This window comes from Centruroides sculpturatus, unplaced genomic scaffold (genome assembly GCF_000671375.1).
Source record: "Centruroides sculpturatus isolate CEXI.00-Female unplaced genomic scaffold, Cexi_2.0 scaffold62, whole genome shotgun sequence".
Taxonomy (NCBI): Eukaryota; Metazoa; Arthropoda; class Arachnida; order Scorpiones; family Buthidae; genus Centruroides; species Centruroides sculpturatus.
Genome location: NW_019384388.1, coordinates 357,342 through 376,621, shown reverse-complemented (window position 1 = coordinate 376,621; position 19,280 = coordinate 357,342). Strand labels below are relative to the sequence as shown.

Here is a 19,280-nt window from a genome sequence, read left to right as displayed (position 1 = left end):
TAAACTGATGTCTTTCTTGTCCTTGTAACAAGATAAACAAAAGAATATTGATATTACAATATACGAATAAAATTTTTATAAGATGCTGATATACCTTATACATGAAGTTAGTCTTTTCGTCTTTTAAAGGTAGAAACACCCCGAAAATGGAGAGAATATTTCTATTTTCTGTAACTCTACATAACAAACAGTAACAATAAAAAAAATCATTCACAGTGTTACGAATCATCTTCCGACGTCTTTTAATTTTAAAAATCAGTATTAAAATGTAAATTGTATGATAAGAATTCAAGCAAAGAATTAGAAGGACTGAAAATCAAAAATGAAATTCGATTAAACTGCATCGATTTTAATCGATGTCTAATTAAATAACTAATGATAAAATGTGCAGTGTTTGCTCAGGTAGTTTCTCATTAATCTGGAATTTAATACCAATTAAGTAAAATTTGACAAGAAGAAAATCTGTGAGAAATTAATAGAGCTGTTTGGTGCAATGGGATGTGTCTAAGTTCAATTTTTTAACTGTTTGGTTTCATTTATTTTACCAATGCTATCTTTCTTTTGCAGATGAGAATACGCTCAAAATATAAAAGACAGACACTAAAATTTGTTTTTGCGCTAAAGTTCTATAGTAAAACTTTAGAGAAAATTACAATTACAATAAGAAACGTCATTTGTTTCTATTTCGTTTATTATATATTATGAAATTACAACGGATTATTTGACAAAAGAAAGTTTTAATAAAACAGTGTTTTATTTTTAAAAATGTTTAAATACACGTTTAAAAAATCTAACAAAAAGGAATGTTACTTTCCTATCTGTTATGAGTTATTTAGAAAAATATATTATTGTACGCGGCTAGGATTGAATTTAAAAGATATTCTTCCCAGTAATTATTATACGAGACGTTATTAATCGTATAGTTCAAAAATGTATGCGGTAAACCTTGTTTTAGGAACGTTATCAGAATGCCTCTAAGTTTATTTATCTACTTCAACTACCCTAAAAATAAAAAAAAATTCATTTATATATTTTATTTTTCTACATAAAAAACAGTAACAACTAGGAAAATTATTTGTGACTTCTTTTAATTATACAAATCACTATGATTATGTAAATTGTATGAGAATAAAAATCAAGTATTAAATTTAATTAAGCTGCATCGCATTTTTATTCATGTGAAATTAACTAATTAATTAAGGAAAGAATGTGCAGTGTTTACTACGGTAGTTTATGCAGATATCATGTGACTCATTAATCCGGAATTTAATATTTATAAAGGAAAATCTGATAGAAGCAACTTCGGAAAATTTATATATAATTTATATAATTTCTAAGATGGATCGTTTAATATCCCGCTTATTTTATTTCTACAATACAATGATTACACGAATAATGCTAATAAGGCTAGAGATTACTTCCAGAATACAGTGATTTTTCCTTGCGATAGTAAAATACCACACCTTATATCACACCCGAAAATTTAAAACAATACATAGGCCTAAATGCAACAGGGAAAACTTGGAAATAAGTAAAAGTATATATATAAACATAATGTTACATAAAAGGAAATTACTAAGAACAATTTAAAAAAATAAAAACTCAAATATCGATCATTACACGTCTAAATATACGTGTAATAATTGTAATTGCTTTTCCGGCTGTTATATATAACAGAGGAAAGAAACGTCGATACATCAATAAGACTTTTATATTTTTGGACTGAGAGGACCTTGGAAGATGAAGAAATGCATAAATAATCCATCGTTTTTTCTGTTTATATGTAACAAAATAACGCAACACGCGTGTGTGGCATGAGTTTGTTTACCTCTTTAAAATATTAATGACTCCTGTTATTTTTGTCATAATTTGCTGAAAGTTTTCAGGGAGAATTGTTTATTAAGGTGATTAATACTAATAAATTTTTGGCACTTAATATCAAAGGGGTGGACAGATAAAAGAGGTCGTGTGTGTGACTGAAGGATCCGCACCGGATCGGCGATGCTCACGTCAGGTCTGACACCGTTGTTGCTCTACGTGAGCCTTTTATTGTTTCGCTTGCGATCGCGTACGTAAGCGGTAAGGTTAATTAAGTATCAGGCAAAGTATTTATTTATATAATATGAAAAATTTAAGCGTTATTCTTTAATAAATTTATATCGAATTTTTTTGTTAAATAAAATTTTTATACTATCATGTTTATGTTTATTAGGCTTAGTGATGATTTTACTCGTTATTAGCACTCACAATTATTTATAAAATCCATCCCTCTCTTCAAAATTAAGCTTCTTGTTCTTTTAGTGTAGTAAAAAGTATAAACGTTTTAAAAGTAAAATTCGATTAAAGATGGTGCCACCAATCGTTGCCGGTAAAGTTAAGCAACTCGTTGCTCGATTTGTATAATAATTTTTTCTTCAAAATTGTTTCAGAAATACAGTTTCATTTGTATTCAGGCGTGTTTTCTGAGTTTGTTCGTAGGAGAGTTTGACACTATGAGATGTTTTCTTTCTCAACAATCAAAAGAGTGATTCACAGTGTTACGGATCATTTTCCGACTTTTTTTAATTTAATAAATGAGCAATGTTTTTTTTTAAATGTTAAAAATCTATTTCGTGGTAAATGGTGAAAGAGAAAGCTTAAACTAGACACAAGTGCGTAGTAATAAGACAAAAATAACATTACGAAATGGAATTCGATTAAGGTGAATTACGTTTTAATCGAAATCTAATTAATTATTCAAATAATATTCAAGAATTCTGTAGTGTTTATTTGAGTAATTATTCTGGAATTTAATTGCTATCAAAAGAAATGTAATAAATGACATTCCCAAAAAATTTAAAATACTATTATAGTTTCTATTAGTCGAACTTAACATACTTTACAATCTGAATTCGTTGATAAACTATTGAAGATAATTTTAAAAACTAAACAATAGAAAGAACAGGTCTGAATATTTTCTAAAATTACCTTTAGTGAATATTAAATGTTTTGTCTATTATCGTGTGTACATAGTACAAATTAATGTTTTTTAATTTCCATTATCATTAAGTGTTTATTAATTGTTGTGTCTCTGATGGTTGTAATATAATTTTATGTAAAGAGGACGTGACATTTATAAAGAAATTACTACATCATTTACATTTTGGTCGGCATAATAAATTTTCTAGTGACTACTACTGGCAATATAGTGATTAAAATTACGAAATGAGTGTGAAATCCGTAATTTTTACCGATTTTTTTTCTAGAAACTAAAGTGGTGAATAACTTGAAAGAGGGAAAAATTTTAACCTCCCCTTTTTTTCAAGATAAACATTTGCCCATCTCGACAACTATTCTCACACTACGAATATACGATTTCCTCATTTTATTTGGGTTCCGGGGACCACTTTGACCTCCCCGCACACCTTTTACCTCGCAACTAATTAGTCATATGACAGTTTTCCCACCGCGAAACGATAGAACTCACTTCTCTCACCCCCTCCGGGGAGTCGCTGATCGACAGTAGAGAAGACAAGTAACCTATGCTTTTCGTATAATTTTGTGCTTTTATTCGATTTTCTAGGACTCGGTGGATTACCTTATTTTCGCTAGGATATCCAAATACATAAACAGGTATGGAACCAACTTCTGTGAACTCTCTCTCGACCCCTTCGCGCTTTAGGAACTCAGAAATTTCTCTCGACAATAGTTATTGTACCGTCTATATATATAACTAATAAATCGTTGTTTCCTTGTTAAATTGGTCTCCTCTTTTACTCGTACATCGCCTGTCACCTTACCGACGGCACTCCTCCCTCCTACACTCGACCAGACCCGAAAAATCAGTTTTGTTCCCTCGGAATAAACTAAAAATTTAAGCCATTTCTGACAAGTGGGAAAGTCCCTCCGACTCCACGGAGATACGACGTAGCCATACCCCCTCGGTTCTCAAATAGGGTTTGAAATAATCTAAAATACAGGTAAATGTTAAAGCAGACAATACAGAAATTGTATTGATATTTATAAATGTTTGATGATGTGATATTGAAGAAACAATATATTCAGATATCTCGCTTCAAAAATTATTTATAAAGTACCTCTAAGTTCGTGCCTTCATTCTAAAATTTTAAAATTCATCTGTATAAATTTGACAATACAGTAGCCCAAAATATGTACATTTACGTTTACAATGGAATGATGGTAGAAAGTAGTGGAACACATAAACGTTCTACCAAACTGCTGCTAACAAGAGGTCTATAATGAGAAACTGGTATCTCTTTAGGTGTTACACACGTAAAGATATATTGAAAATCCCGAATAATACTTTGCCATTTTGTTGGCGAGACTTAAATAACGACTGGTATTCGGTGGCTTTATTTATTCGGCAATTCCCTCAGATAGCATGAGATACAGGACTTATATAATGAAACGCAAAAAATGTATATTTATGTTTGTAGAATTTCGCCGGATGATAATTTATTTTTTAATCAAAAAAGACACAGTCTGCTCAAAATTTCTTTTTGAAACCACCATTTCTTCTGATCATGTGTTCCAGAACACCATCGACGACCGGACCTTTCTTTGTAGGCTACTAGGTCATCTGGCTAAAACATTCCTTTAAAAACACACAAAAAAATCNCAATTTTATGATCTTCGTCCATTCATCGATATTACTTATTTCTTGCAAAATAGAAAAAAATGGATTTTTAATGAAAAAAGTGAACGAAAAATATCCTCCAGGCTTTAAAATCGAAGATATAACAGAAAAGAGTTTTTTGAAATCGGATATCCGGTGAAATACGTAGAAGGATACGATTTTGTCATATCTTTTCACTTCTTCAACATTTGGTCTGAAAATCAAAATGAAATTACAACGATTACTTTCTATTTTTCATTGCTATTACCTTAATCTTTCAAACATACCGTGACTTTTACGTTTTCCAAATAGAAAAGCGTTATAGTTAATAATTTTTTAAAAAGATCTGTTACAATTTAAAATAATACCTTTGGAGGATATCCCGTGTCTCGTATTCAATTCTTTTGTCGGAATATTTTTTTCTGGCATATTCGATGTATTTAGGCATTATGTCGATAGCAACGATTTTCTTAAATTTTGGACATTTTGGTAGAAGAATATTTTTGGTGGTTCTTCCTGTACCGCATCCAATATCCAAAATGATATCCTCATCAGACCATTTCATGTCTGGAAAGTGTAAATCCAAAGCTGATTCTACGTAGCGAAGGATTAAAGTGGTGCTTAATCTTTCATAATCTTCTGCTGTTCCTTCCATATTTGCCTGAAAATTAATTAAAAATAAGTCACGAAATTCAAGAAAGAGCCAAGCATTTTATCAGAAAAGTTTCGTCGTGAAATATTTTACTGGATTTTAACTCGGCTATTTTTCCTGGTTGGTTAGGTCCTTTGACTGAAAACCAGTCGACCCAGTATATTCCTTGTTGAACTCAAATGTGAAAGATTTTCTTACTCCCTACGGGGAGGAAGGATTAATAAAATAACAAAAAAAAAATAAGAAAATACTTACTGCTTCATAACAAGATAAATAACATTCAAAAGAGAATTAAACGTACTTTATTTCTTAACAAAAATCTTATTTTATCTAACAAATAAATAATAAGAAATTATTAATTCATTTATATGAAGTAATATCGTATGATTGGGGATTTTGTTAAATTGAACATGTAGAACGGATAGAACCTGAGAGAAAAGTGTATCAGGTGTACAGAGAATGGCCAGAGGGAAAAAGCTCGAGAGGGAAACCAAGAAAGAGATGGGAAGAGTGTGTGGAGGATGATTTCAGAAAGATGGGTGTGAGTTGTAGGAAAGAGAAAGCCCAAGATTGAGAGGAATGGGTGAAAATCCTGGATGAGGCCAAGGTCCTTCAGTGACTATGAGTACTGGAGAGAGAGATGCCAGTTGTTCTCCTACAAAATCAAATTCCAAGCCAAGAAGCTCGAGACAATAAACTATTTAGCGATTAGAAACTGACATTACTGTAAGAAAGGAAATGTGTATTTAATGCAAATGTGGCTATACTATTCGTATACAAAATCTAAGCGTATATATGAATATAGAATTAAATTTTCTGCAGGCATGACTAAACAAAGAAGACGAAGAAAAACAGTTGAGAAAAGCCGAATCATCAGGTTAGGAGAATCAAGAAGATCTGTTCACTGAATTACGCATTTTCGGCCATTCGGACTGATCTGCAAAACGTTTGAAAGGCGTTGAATATACGTCGAGGCACGAACACTTCCTTTACAATCAAACAACAGGTGAAATACTCAAAATACTCAATACAGAACTCTGCCTGTACCTTTAATATTATCAGAAGACTATCAGAAGAAAATTTGCATATAGGATGCTGTTACGTGTCTTACTCTTATTATCTTAGCATCTTCGGCTTCGTTTCCAACAGTGCCATGAGAGAAAAACTTGAACTACTACGAAAGGAATTCCATATGAAATAAACTCCTTTTGAAACAATTATTTATTTCTTGTTTTAACAAACAATAATACTTAAACACAAAATTAATATTTTAGAATTAAATAGGTCTAATACGTATACGAGAATCCGGACTTCAACATAAACAATTTAACGTAGTAACATCAACTTTCACACCTGGGAATATATCTACTTGTGTTCTTAGCGTCGATAAAGAGGCTTTCACGCCATCTTCCGATTTCATCATTTTAAAATAATACCAAACGGGCATTCAAGCAGTCGCCGTTCAATTCTCCCCGAGGCAATACGTTGCCAGCGATTCGCTATAGATGCCGACCCTCCAGTCACACGTAAATGTAAATTATTAAAATATAATGCAGTCTACAAAATATTTACCCAAATATGCTTTTTTGTTGGCATATAACACGTCGAAGACTTCACAATTAGTACTTGTCACTCGCAGACCAAATTTTGAAAGGAAATTACTAAATTCTGTTTCTACATCCTTCCACTTAAGAAAAGGTGGAAGTTCATCAAGTATATGTCGTCTCTGTAATTAAATATTACTTAATATTATATGAAACATTATTTAGAGCCAAAATAATCGCACCTTTATGATCTTCGTCCATTCATCGATATTACTTATTTCTCGCAAAATGGAAAATAATGGATTTCTAATGAAGAAAGTGAACGAAAAATATCCTCCGCGCTTTAAAATCGAAGATATAACAGAAAAGAGTTTTTTGAAATCGGATATCCGGTGAAATACGTAGAAGGATACGATTTTGTCATATCTTTTCACTTCTTTAACATTTGGTCTGAAAATCACAAAGAAATTACAACGATTACTTTCTACTTTTCATTGCTATTAATTTTTCAAACATACCGCGCCTTTTACGTTTTCCAAATAGAAAAGCGTTATACAGGTAGTTAATAATTTTTTAAAAAGATCTGTTACAATTTAAAATAATACCTTTGGAGGATATCCCGTGTCTCGTATTCAATTCTTTTGTCGAAATATTTTTTTCTGGCATATTCGATGTATTCAGGCATTATGTCGATAGCAACGATTTTTTTAAATTTTGGACATTTTGGTAGAAGAATATTTTTGGTGGTTCTTCCTGTACCGCATCCAATATCCAAAATGATATCCTCATCAGACCATTTCATGTCTGGAAAGTGTAAATCCAAAGCTGATTCTACGTAGCGAAGGATTAAAGTGGTGCTTAATCTTTCATAATCTTCTGCTGTTCCTTCCATATTTGCCTGAAAATTAATTAAAAATAAGTCACGAAATTCAAGAAAGAGCCAAGCATTTTATCAGAAAAGTTTCGTCGTGAAATATTTTACTGGATTTTAACTCGGCTATTTTTCCTGGTTGGTTAGGTCCTTTGACTGAAAACCAGTCGACCCAGTATATTCCTTGTTGAACTCAAATGTGAAAGATTTTCTTACTCCCTACGGGGAGGAAGGATTAATAAAATAACAAAAAAAAAATAAGAAAATACTTACTGCTTCATAACAAGATAAATAACATTTATATATATTTATAAATATATTGTTTTAATAATATATATTTGTTAATCAACACAATACACTTTCATAATGACATTTTACAAAACTTTAAGTCGAATATATTTGTAGGTGTTAGTTTATATCTGTGTAACACTGCGTATCTTTGCGATTTACTACTGCCAAGCCTTTTCGGAATTCTCTGGAATGTAATAAGGAATGTTTAGTTGTAATTTTCGCATTCCTTTACAGTGATATTTACTTTACTTAAAGCAATTAATTAACACGTAAACCGATAAATTAAACCATGAGTGTTGACACGCTACTGTGTGAGAAATCTCTTCAGATAAACCGAAATACACAGGCGATTTGTTTACAATTTCAATTAAAAACTTCCCCTGAAAGGTGTAAGATAGATGACCGCACGACTCTATCGTTAAAGGAAAAGTATGATGTACTGTACACGGTAAGCCACTACTTATTTAAAGTAGAGAGCATTGCAGCGTAACATTGGGGCAATGTCACAATAAATATATATTTTTATTTGATAAATTGAAATAAAAAATAAAAATAGACATATAGATTTATTTAAGATATAAAAAATAAATTAAAACGTTTTTTGACAATGGAAATATATAGGAATTTGTGCGTTCAAAACAATATTATTTATCAAGAAATCTTTATACAGTTTAATTAATATTTACACTATGCTAAAATGTAATTTTTACCTGAAACAGTATGAGATTTCAGCTCTCTAAGGTCTTAAATCAGAATTAACTTCTCAGGTCTACACGCTATTATATATATATAGGCAGAATAGTATCAACAAAAATATTTAAACATTTGATAAAAATATAACAGTGAAATCAGTCATAATTCTAGGCTTATCTACATGCATTAGTTTGTGTAAATAACGTCACAATATTATCATTTCGTCGAGTTTTAAAAATACTTTAATGTTTACTTTTTATATTTTTATTACATAAACCTTACCATGTGAGAAAAATAACACTGATTTCAATTGGGGAAAATCGAGAAAGGGTTGTAATCATTTTGGAAAATGTGAAAGAGGATAAACATCTAGAAATATTTCTGAAGTAGTGGAGTTTATCTCCCAACCTCACTCCAACATCCTTTATCGCGTTATCCTAATCAAATTTCTGTTATATAAAAGGAGAGGCGTGACTTCTTTCAACAAAGTTGAAGCATAAAAACAATACTTTTAAAACAACAATCCTTTATTATTAAAAAACAGATTTATATTATTATTCGAATATTTATCATTTTAAACTATCTAATATGGAAAATATATGTCAACGTTCAGTTAATTATATAAGAAAACATGATGTAATGAAAATCTGATCTAAATCAGTAGCTTTAAATCAAATATGTCAAAAAATACAAGTCGAGATGAAGGATGTAAACACGGAGTTTACAGATGTTTTCAGAATCATTCTGACCTTTTGAATATGAATTTACAAAGTCAATGTTTATTTTTATCAGATTCATAAAGCATGTTTTGATGCTTGATGGCTGATGTGAGGGTAACGTCAATTGGAAGAAAACATGTTTTCGCCAGAATTTAGTTTTGTGAATAATTTAAATTACGGATTTCAATAATCATATATTTGTTTAACGTAAAAGTTGTTTATACAGTATAAATTTTATAATTATTAAAGTTCAATTCAGAATTTAAATACCAAAGGCAAAATGGTTCTTTAAATACAGTAGACCCCCCTATAACGCTTAGATACGTTCCACGTTAATCGAATATTACGTTGTAGGAATCATTAAATACATGAGCCAATCGCAGCCCGACACGTGTGAAGTTTACGGACGAAGGCTGTTTGAAAGGTTTTCTTCTATAAAATTAACCGATTCTAGACTAATTCCACTCAACATTTCCAAAACACGTATAATTTTTTGGGAATAATCTGTATAAACTATGCTATAAACAAAAAATTATAGGATTACTTACCGAGTGTGTACCGTTCGACTACGCCCGTTGTTCAAAGCTTGTCTTCGTCGCGGAACAGCACACGAAACGGCGGCCGCGATTTCTGATAAATAATTTTTCGCAGAAAAATAACTTGACCTTTGGAGACATCATTAATATAAATAATTTTTATGGCCGTTGAATAAGAAGTGTTTCTTTCACAAGAAATGTATAAAATTAGTGCTGTATTAGACTTACGGTACCTAATTTACATACTGTACAGACGATAATAAACTCAACTTACTAGCCTAAAATCTCCGTAGCGTGTTGCCAGGCGGCAGAAAGCATATATATAATTATAATAAAGTTACAATAAATTAAGTTAATATATAATTATATATACAGTACCTAATTTATATATAATTAATATATAATTATATGTACAGTACCTAATTTATATATAATTTATATATAATACTGTACAGACGATAGCAAACTCAATTTAGCCGCTCCGTAGCGTGGCGCAGGGCGGAGGAAAGTAGTTCGGCTGCTCATCCACTATTGGTCCAGATTCTATTAATCTTGTCGCGAAACGAGTCGGCGACGACGTTTTAGAAGCTCCTTTATACGAATGTTGCTACAATTTTTTTTGCTACGTTATAGGAATTTCCGTTATAGGAACGCACGTTATAGGGGGTCGACTGTAATATACTGGATGTGATGATTCAAATGGGCGATCCAATAATTTCATTTACCTCTCAAAATATCACAGATCAATACCTTATTTGTTTCTTGTATGCGAGGATGCGAATAAGCCATAACTGTATTGTTTGGCTATGGTTACATATGGAACAATATTTATGTATTAGGTATAACTGACTAAATCGACAGTATGTAATTATATGCCGTATAATATAAACTTTTGCCTGAATTCTAATTTATGTGATAAACTGAAAGAATGAGATAGGATAATAGATTTAATTTTTATTTTAATTTTAACCGAGAAATGTGTAAATTTCTCCGCAACTTATAAGATAATCAAGAGTTTAAAAGAGTTTGTTTTTTTTATCAAATCAGAACATAATGAATTTGTGATTGAAAATAAACATATACTTCTATGACAATTTCTAAAGCATATTTTTATAAAATTACTGGATTGTGCTTCATAAAAGATCGTAATATTGCAATATTTTAACTAACATTGGTTGAATTTAAATGCAATTCAACACACCGAATGATATATATCGAACATGAAATAATTCTTACACGATCGCTTTATATGTTTCAAACGACAATCCTCAGCTTTGATAAAAATGTGCCCATTGAAAAACCTGTTTTACTGGTTTCCATTTACCTGCTGTTTGTAAACAAGGCCATCTTATATTTACAACAGCAAAAATCAGCATATTCTTTAACAATTGCAAATTAATCTTAAATGCCGACACCGTTACTCCTTCATACCTTTATTTTACAAATTATAATTTCAAATGTTTCCTCGTTTTTAAGATTTCAAGAAAGGTCAAGTAATTTATTTTGAACTAAATTATTTTAAAATAATTCATTTAATTATATTAGATTCGAATAAATTATATTTTTAAATTATACTAAACAGAAATTGATACTTTAACCTTGTAATAAACATGTTTCATTTACATCTGTACTTGATAAAATGCACTTAAAGTTTATCGCTGAAATTGTTTGTTACACTTGTCGGACTTATATAACAGAGTCTTTCAACCTTTTTGAATACGCGACCCGTTTAAAAGTTAAAAAATTCTGGCGAACCTCCACGGCCATATTAAAACTATGTTAGTGAATTTAAAAACTACGTATTTAATTAATTTTCTTTTTGTTGAAATTTAAATATTGATAAAAAAAACTAATTGTACTGTAAAATAAACATGCACAGCTTTCTTAGTGAAATTGTAATTTTTTTTTTTTATTGTAGTGTAAAACCTACAAACACTTATCTTTTTCTTTTACACGCGACTTCCCGTATAAAGCTTTGCGACCCTTAACACTATTATATAACAACTAGTGTCTGAAGATGTCTGATAGATATTACGGAAAGTTTTCTATTAGGCTGAAAAATTGATGCTGTCGTTTATAAGTTTCGTTTATCTCTTTCTATACATAAATAAACCACGACGAGTTGCTGAACTTTACCGGCAATATTTAAAATTATGGTGACTACATCTGTTATCATATTTTATTAAAAATTTTTCTATTTTTAACTATTATAAAATTGCGAAAATTTTAATTTTGAGGATAGGGATAAGTTTTATAACAAATTGTAATTGCTAACAACGAGTAAGGAAACTTACTCAGCAAATAATTAATCCATATATTATCAATAAAACGATTACGGAATTATTACTATACATGATATTTTTGTTCAAGATTGTTTATCAAAAGAGAAGCAGATATAATATTATGATCGGCAATAAGAGAAAAAATAATTTACAAATGTCTGCATTATGTAACTGGATACAACATATTGAAGGCTGGTCACCCTCTTTTAATTAAGATATACATAAGATCCGTATCAGTTAATGGCAAAAGAGAAACTAACAATTGAGTATGAAAGTTTTGTACAGTATGTTTGGAACAGCAATCATATGATATATCAAGTGACAATCAGTGAAGCCAATGTAAGTAAATGAGCTATCTACTAACTCACTAATATGAAGCATTTAATTAAAAACATTTTCATATTTGTCTAGCCATCGACAGTTTCGAATTAGAGTATTAAAATATTATTTACAGTTGTTTAATTAAAATACTCGTAGATATAGTAGGACCTAGACATATTCGAACTGGCCACACGCATTTTCAGGTGTATTTTATAAATTCACATATTAATAATACATAATATATATATTTTAATTATTTCGTCCGATAGTTCTTTTTCTTTAATTAATAACAGGAGACCAAATTCGCCCAAACGGGACCACCATTTATTAATTTACATAATATATATATATATATTTTTGATAGGGTTCAATATTTTACACGAATTTCCGTTTACACGAGAAGTCTTGAAACTTGAAACGATCGCACTGGTCGTCTATTGCAGTGTTATTTTTAACATTTATATAGTCTGTAAAAAACAAGAGCCGCATATGAATCTGCGATGTTAGCGATATCGCTCGTACAAACGTCTGATCATTCAGTGATTTTGAGAAAGAAATTTACATAAGTCAATATAAATTCCACGAATCTCTCCTATCGATACTGATAGTGTCGATAATATAACATAAATAAAACTTTCTTATCAGTAACTTAATTTTTCTCCTGATAATCAGTCGTAAAACAAACGTTACGCGCTATTATCTCAAATATATTTCTGAAAATAGACTAAAGTTTTTCAAATAAAATGGTCTGAGCAGGATGGACATTGGATGCTGTTCAGAAAGAATCAATAGACATTTCTTTTACCAAAATAACCAAAATTGAAGAAAATCGTTGCTATCGACATAGAATCTAGTATCATCGAGTATGCCCGAAATGTATATTTTGGAGAAAAAAACTGAATACAAAACACGACAAATTTAACCTTAATTTTGCAAAAACAACGATAATTTAAATTTCGGTGATAAACAAACACAAATTAGTGAATTATATTACGAATTTCCAACCAAACTATCTCTTTTCTAGTCATAGAAATTAACTTTTCTTACATGAATGTAAGGACTTATTTTAAGTTCTCCAATCATCAGTATTAATTCATTAAAGTAAAACAATTACTTATAATTAATTTTCTGTATATACAATTTCTACTAAAGATACAGATATTAACATACAGAATAGATAAAAACCGTAATTCTAAATAGTACAAACACAAAAATAAATTAAGGCAAAAACATGTTTTCTTCAAACCAAAGTTACCTTCACGTCTGAAGTCAAACATGAAAACATGCCTCATGAATCTGATAAGAATATGTACACGGCTGAATAAATTAAGTTAAAACGGGTCAGAATATGTCTGAGAACATCTGTAAACGCTGTTTACATCCTTGATCTCCACTGGTGTTTTTGTTATTTGCTATTTACGATTTAATTAACGTTATCGATTTGTATTTTGCCTTTTGAATACGTCACGGTTTACTTATATAATTAAAGGAACGTTGAACTTTAAGTTTTCTTTATTAGAAAGTTTACTTTGATTTTAATTACAAAAATATCATATTACTTTCCCACTTGTTATATATACAAAACGAAGGAAAGAAAGTATTGGAATTGTGCCAAGTTTGACTTTCCGAATTTTTTTAAAAATCTCCACATTTTGAAATTTCCTGAATTAAAAAATGTAAGAAAAATACGGAAAAAGTTTTGTGGATACATACATATGTATGTGAATGTGCGTTGGCGTGTATTCTCAGGCCGCTAGTATAGAGTAGGGTATGTCCACAAAATAGAAGAGCCCATACGACGTTCTTGTGAATAGTCAACCGGTATGCCCGAAACAGAACGGATGTTGACTAATAATACAAATCTTATTTTTAAAATAAAATTTCATAAGAGCCGGTAAAGATACCCAACTCCTTACTAGATTTAGAGAAAAGAGAAAAGTATTTTACTTTTCTCTTTTCTCACGTACATGCCATTATAATCGATGCATTAATATCCGCCAGAAGGAATTTTAAAAAAACATTGAGAGACGTGCATTTTATTGTATAGTTTTTGAAACTCTCTTCAAATGCTATCGACGAACTTAGTATTGTAAACTGTGTTAAGAGATCGATTAATCTAAACTATAATACTATTTTAAATTTTATTATATTCCATTTGATAAAATTTAAATTACAAAATAATAATTCAGGTAAACATTACATAAATTACGTACAAAATTCTTCAATATTATTCGCATAATTAATTAGATTTCGATTAAAACGTGATGCACCTTAATCGAATTCCATTTCTTAATGCCATTTTTCTCTTATTACTACGCACTTGTGTCCAGTTTAAAGCTTGGTGTCAACATTTACCACAGAATAACATTTTTGTAGAAAAATTTGCTGATTTTCAAAATTAAGAGAAGTCGGAAGATGATTCGTAACATTGCGAATCACTCTCTTGATTGTTACTGTTTGTTATGTAGAATTACAGAAAATAGAAATATTCTCACCATTTTTGGAGTGTTTTTACCTTTAAAAGACGAAAAGGCTAACTTAATGTATAAGGCATATCAGCATTTTATAAAATTTTTATTCGTATATTGTAACATAAATATTTTTTTATTTATCCTGTTACAAGAGGAAAAAAGACATCAGTTTACGGGGGGCATCGATCGTCTTTTTGGTGATGATTTTACTATTTATTGTATCATAATCTTATCTTTTACTCTATTCGTTTATTCAGAATTTGAAATAATTCTGAGTGAAAATGCCAGAATCTATTCTAATGTAATTGTAGAGAGATGCAAAATATACTTGGATAATTTTACAGAAGATTCCGCATTCATTCATTACAAATTAAGTAAATTTGCCATTTTAATTCTGATATGCACCTACGCGATTGTATTCACTGTTACCGCGATAATGTTTGGATCTATTGTAAATGAAGAGAATGTGCACAAACTGATAAATCAATATATTATCTATGTGTGCTCGTATAATATATATGTGTTGCTCGTGATATATGCAAGCTCAGTCTATATATTTTTTTATATAAAATAGATAGACTGAGCTTGCATATATCACGTGCAACAGACGATTAAAATAAAACGGTATTAAAAAATAGAAATGTATATTAAATACAATAAAAACAAAATAGAAATACCTGAAATGGTGTAAAATATATACGTTAACAAAATTGTGAAAATATGAACGTCTTTGCTCGTAGCATGCAAAAAAAATTATGTTAAAATATCTAAGAATGTATATATAAACATACACTTGAGCTTACAGAATTTATTCTGTATGTATACTCTGTATACAGGATGCATAGTAAAGTTCTTATACAGCCATGTAATTGGATGATGAACATAAAGTTTGTATAGACAAGAGTTCTTGCAGAGCCACTAGTAGCAAAACTCAGAAATTAGTGTTTCCATTTTGAAAACGTTGCATGATACAGAAAGAAGGTCAATTACATAGTCATAGAGCAGAACCAATTTCAGTTCAAAAGACACACTGCATACATGAATAATGTGAATAGAAAGTATGAAATGCTAATGTGTACATTGTACAAAGACAGTGAAATGCGTATTTCTCGTTTCTTTGAACTGCATTTGTAACTACATGGGTAACGTCATATGTTGTGCACCACTCACACGTATCAGTGTATAAGGACTTTCACTGTGCACCCTTTATATATGGTGCACAATTCATTGTTTACGTCAGGACAATCTAGGTTTTCCTGCTCCCTCTTGTACTATATGTACAGTACTAAATCTTTAATTATCACGACTAATTGTTATTTTTGATGGTATGATAANCAAAAAAATATACGTATTTTGGAAATGTTGAGTCGAATTAGTCTAGAATCGATTAATTTTATGAAAGAAAACCTTTCAAACAGCCGTAGTCCGTAAACTATGATTCCTACAAAATTGATTCATAAAGAACGGAACGTATCTACCGTCTTATAGGGGGATCTACTGTACGTTAACAAAATTGTGAAAATATGAACGTCTTTGCTCGTGGCACGCAAAAAAAATTATGTTAAAACGCTCAGCATAATTAATACATATCGCTAAAGATACCATCAACAGAAGAATAAGATTTTTATTGTTAGATTGTTAAACAATGAAATGGTACGTGGACTGATTAATTTATATGGCAATTGATTCCTGAATATAAAATTTAATTTCATACGAATGGAAAAAACTTGGAAATATATTAAAATCTCAAATCAATCGACACAGTATTGTAACAATTAGTTTATAGCCACAGACTGAAATTTTTAGTTTTGTTCTGAGAAGAAGAGTCGAAGTTCATTTTAAAAAGTACCGATTCTGCAGTCGTGTATTTTTCCATCGATTCTCCACCAGGTTTTAATTCTAGCTGACAATACTTGGCTGTTATCGATACTTTAATTACGATACCAATACCGATACCGGTATAGGGACGTTCCTAAATAACGAAAGTCGATACGTATATTAGCAAATATCCATATTTCACACTTCATTACTTGTAATATCGAACACTATTTGGGCTATAAACTATACCATTTAAACAATTCGAATGTGTTAGTAGTAACAACGATTAACACTACGTAATAAATGTAAAAATTTTTGCTGCCATTTGCAATAAGTAGTGAGGTATGTGATAGTGCAGATTTTATAACGTATAAAATTGCTTTATGAAAGTTATATTCATCGAAGAAAAGCAAAATAATTAAGAAAATAAATAGAATCTGTATTTTAGTATTACCTATTTGAAAATTGCCTATTATTAAAATGGCTACATGTTTTAAATAGTATCTTAGTTAAAAATATATTGTAAATTCTTCGAATAGAATGATCATGTTTGATGCTTGTATACAATAGAATGCAATGATTTATGTAGACACAAGGAAAATGCTTTACTCAAATTACGTCAGAAACTATACCACGTTATTCTGACACATGTATGTAAGACATTGATTAATTTTTATTTGTTTAAATTCAGAAGACTGCCGTAAACAAATCGATGTATAATATTATATCCGGAATTTGAGTATTCAACGATTCCAGAAATAGCAATTTCATGCAACTGACATTNTTAAATTCAGAGAACTATCGTAAACAAACCGATGTATAATACTATATTCGGAATTTGAATATTCTACGATTCCAGAAATAGCAATTTCATGCAACTGACATTTCACTTTCTGTTGGTATGTAACTAAATTGTTTATAAATTTAACGAACATGTGCAGTGATTCGATTATTTGAGTACATAACTTAAGAATTTACGGAAAGTTGAAGGCATTAAGAATCAGAAAGTGTTTCTCCGTTTTCCAGTGGATTTCATCGTTGCTTGGCTGATTACTTCAGTGTTTACCTTATTCTAAATAGTGTGCTCTTCTACAATAAATGTGCCATCTCGTCGTTACTTTTGCAATATTACTTTGCTACTTAAAAATAATTTTCGACTTTTTGGAAAGTCTGGAATATTTCTTGCAGAATTTTCACGAATGTCTACAACTCGTCTCTTAAATTATTACAAGTAGTGTAATAAAATTTTTGTAGACGTCGATCCAATGCTCCGTTAAAAACTTTTGCAGAGCATAAACACTGCTGACCTATGCAGAAAGGACACAGAATAAAGGAAAATTACAACGTTTGATTAGGTCGTTGATAAAAGTTAAATTAGAGGATAACTTAAGTAGTGTGTGCATATAAGTGTAAGAATAACAAAGTTTATATCAGTTACTAAACAGAAGAAAAATAAGATACAAAAATATAAAATTGATGCTTTACAATAATTTTAAATCGACATCTTCTAGGATAATATCGCAGAAATTGTAAAAATTATTTTAAATCTTTGGAAAATGTCTCTATAAAATTATTTTTCGTAGATAATAAATTCCAGATTTATGAAGCACACGAGCTTTGCATATCTTATCTGAGAAAATCTTCGATTTGCCTACTAAACTAGATAACAATTGCAGTTATCGTTTTCCGTTCACGTTTCTTTTAAACAGTTAAGTCGAATACTAAAAGCAGCTGTGTCTCAAATATGATTCGTAATCCTGTGAATCATTCTCTTGATTGCTTTTGCCTGTTGTGTAGAGTAACAAGGAGTAGAAATATTCTTTTGATTTTTGGAGTTTATGTGCCTTTTAATGACGAAGAGGCTAACGTCTCGTATACGGCTTATCAGTGTTTTGTAAAAATTTCCTTCATTACCTGTAACATCGATATTCTTTTATTTCTCTTGTTACAAGGAGAAGAACGATTTCGGTTCATGGGAGGCATTGATCGTCTTTTTGGTGCAGATTATATTCTTTATTACCTCTCATTCTTATTTTTTTCTCTTTTCGTTTATTTAGAATTTGAAATAATTCTGAGTGAAAATTCCAGAATCTATTCGATTCTAGTTATAGATAAGTGCAAAGTATACTTGGACAATTTCAAAGCAAATTCCGCATTCATTCATTATAAATTAAGTAAATTTTTTATTTTGTTTTTGATTTGCTCAAATGTGGTTATATTTACTGTTATGACGATAATGTTTCGATCTCTTGTAAATGAAGAGAATGTGCATAAAATTGTATTTCATTCAATTTTATTGCTGTGGGTAGTAATTTACGGACTTGGATTTATAATTATATATCTTCTCTTGAATATTGACGTAGGTATGACATTACACGAAAACATGTCCTCGCTGTGTGAAAAAATGGAAGAGGCCGTAGAGAATGGAGAACCATTAGATTTTCACTTTGTAATTCAGAAGCATGTT

General features: G+C 30.2%; 1 protein-coding gene across 1 annotated transcript; it reads right to left on the bottom strand.

Moving 5' to 3' along the window:
* Positions 1-5,244: 5,244 nt before the first annotated feature.
* On the bottom strand, positions 5,245-18,796 carry LOC111618132 (juvenile hormone acid O-methyltransferase-like). The gene is made up of 6 exons (XM_023359582.1): positions 18,728-18,796; positions 16,845-16,967; positions 7,417-7,709; positions 7,054-7,261; positions 6,840-6,993; positions 5,245-5,276 (listed from the first exon to the last, which is right to left on the bottom strand). The coding sequence occupies exons 1-6, from the start codon at positions 18,794-18,796 to the stop codon at positions 5,245-5,247; spliced, it is 879 nt and encodes a 292-aa protein (XP_023215350.1).
* Positions 18,797-19,280: the final 484 nt, after the last annotated feature.

Bases quoted from the DNA above. Each gene is read 5' to 3' on its own strand.
- LOC111618132 (XM_023359582.1), bottom strand. From the start codon at position 18,796: ATGCCTCCCATGAACCGAAATCGTTCTTCTCCTTGTAACAAGAGAAAT. The intron at 16,968-18,727 runs GTAATGAAGGAA...TTCGTTATTTAG, and splicing joins AAAGAATATCGATGTTACAG to GAACGTCCCTATACCGGTAT. The intron at 6,994-7,053 runs GTGCGATTATTT...ATTTAATTACAG, and splicing joins AATGGACGAAGATCATAAAG to AGACGACATATACTTGATGA.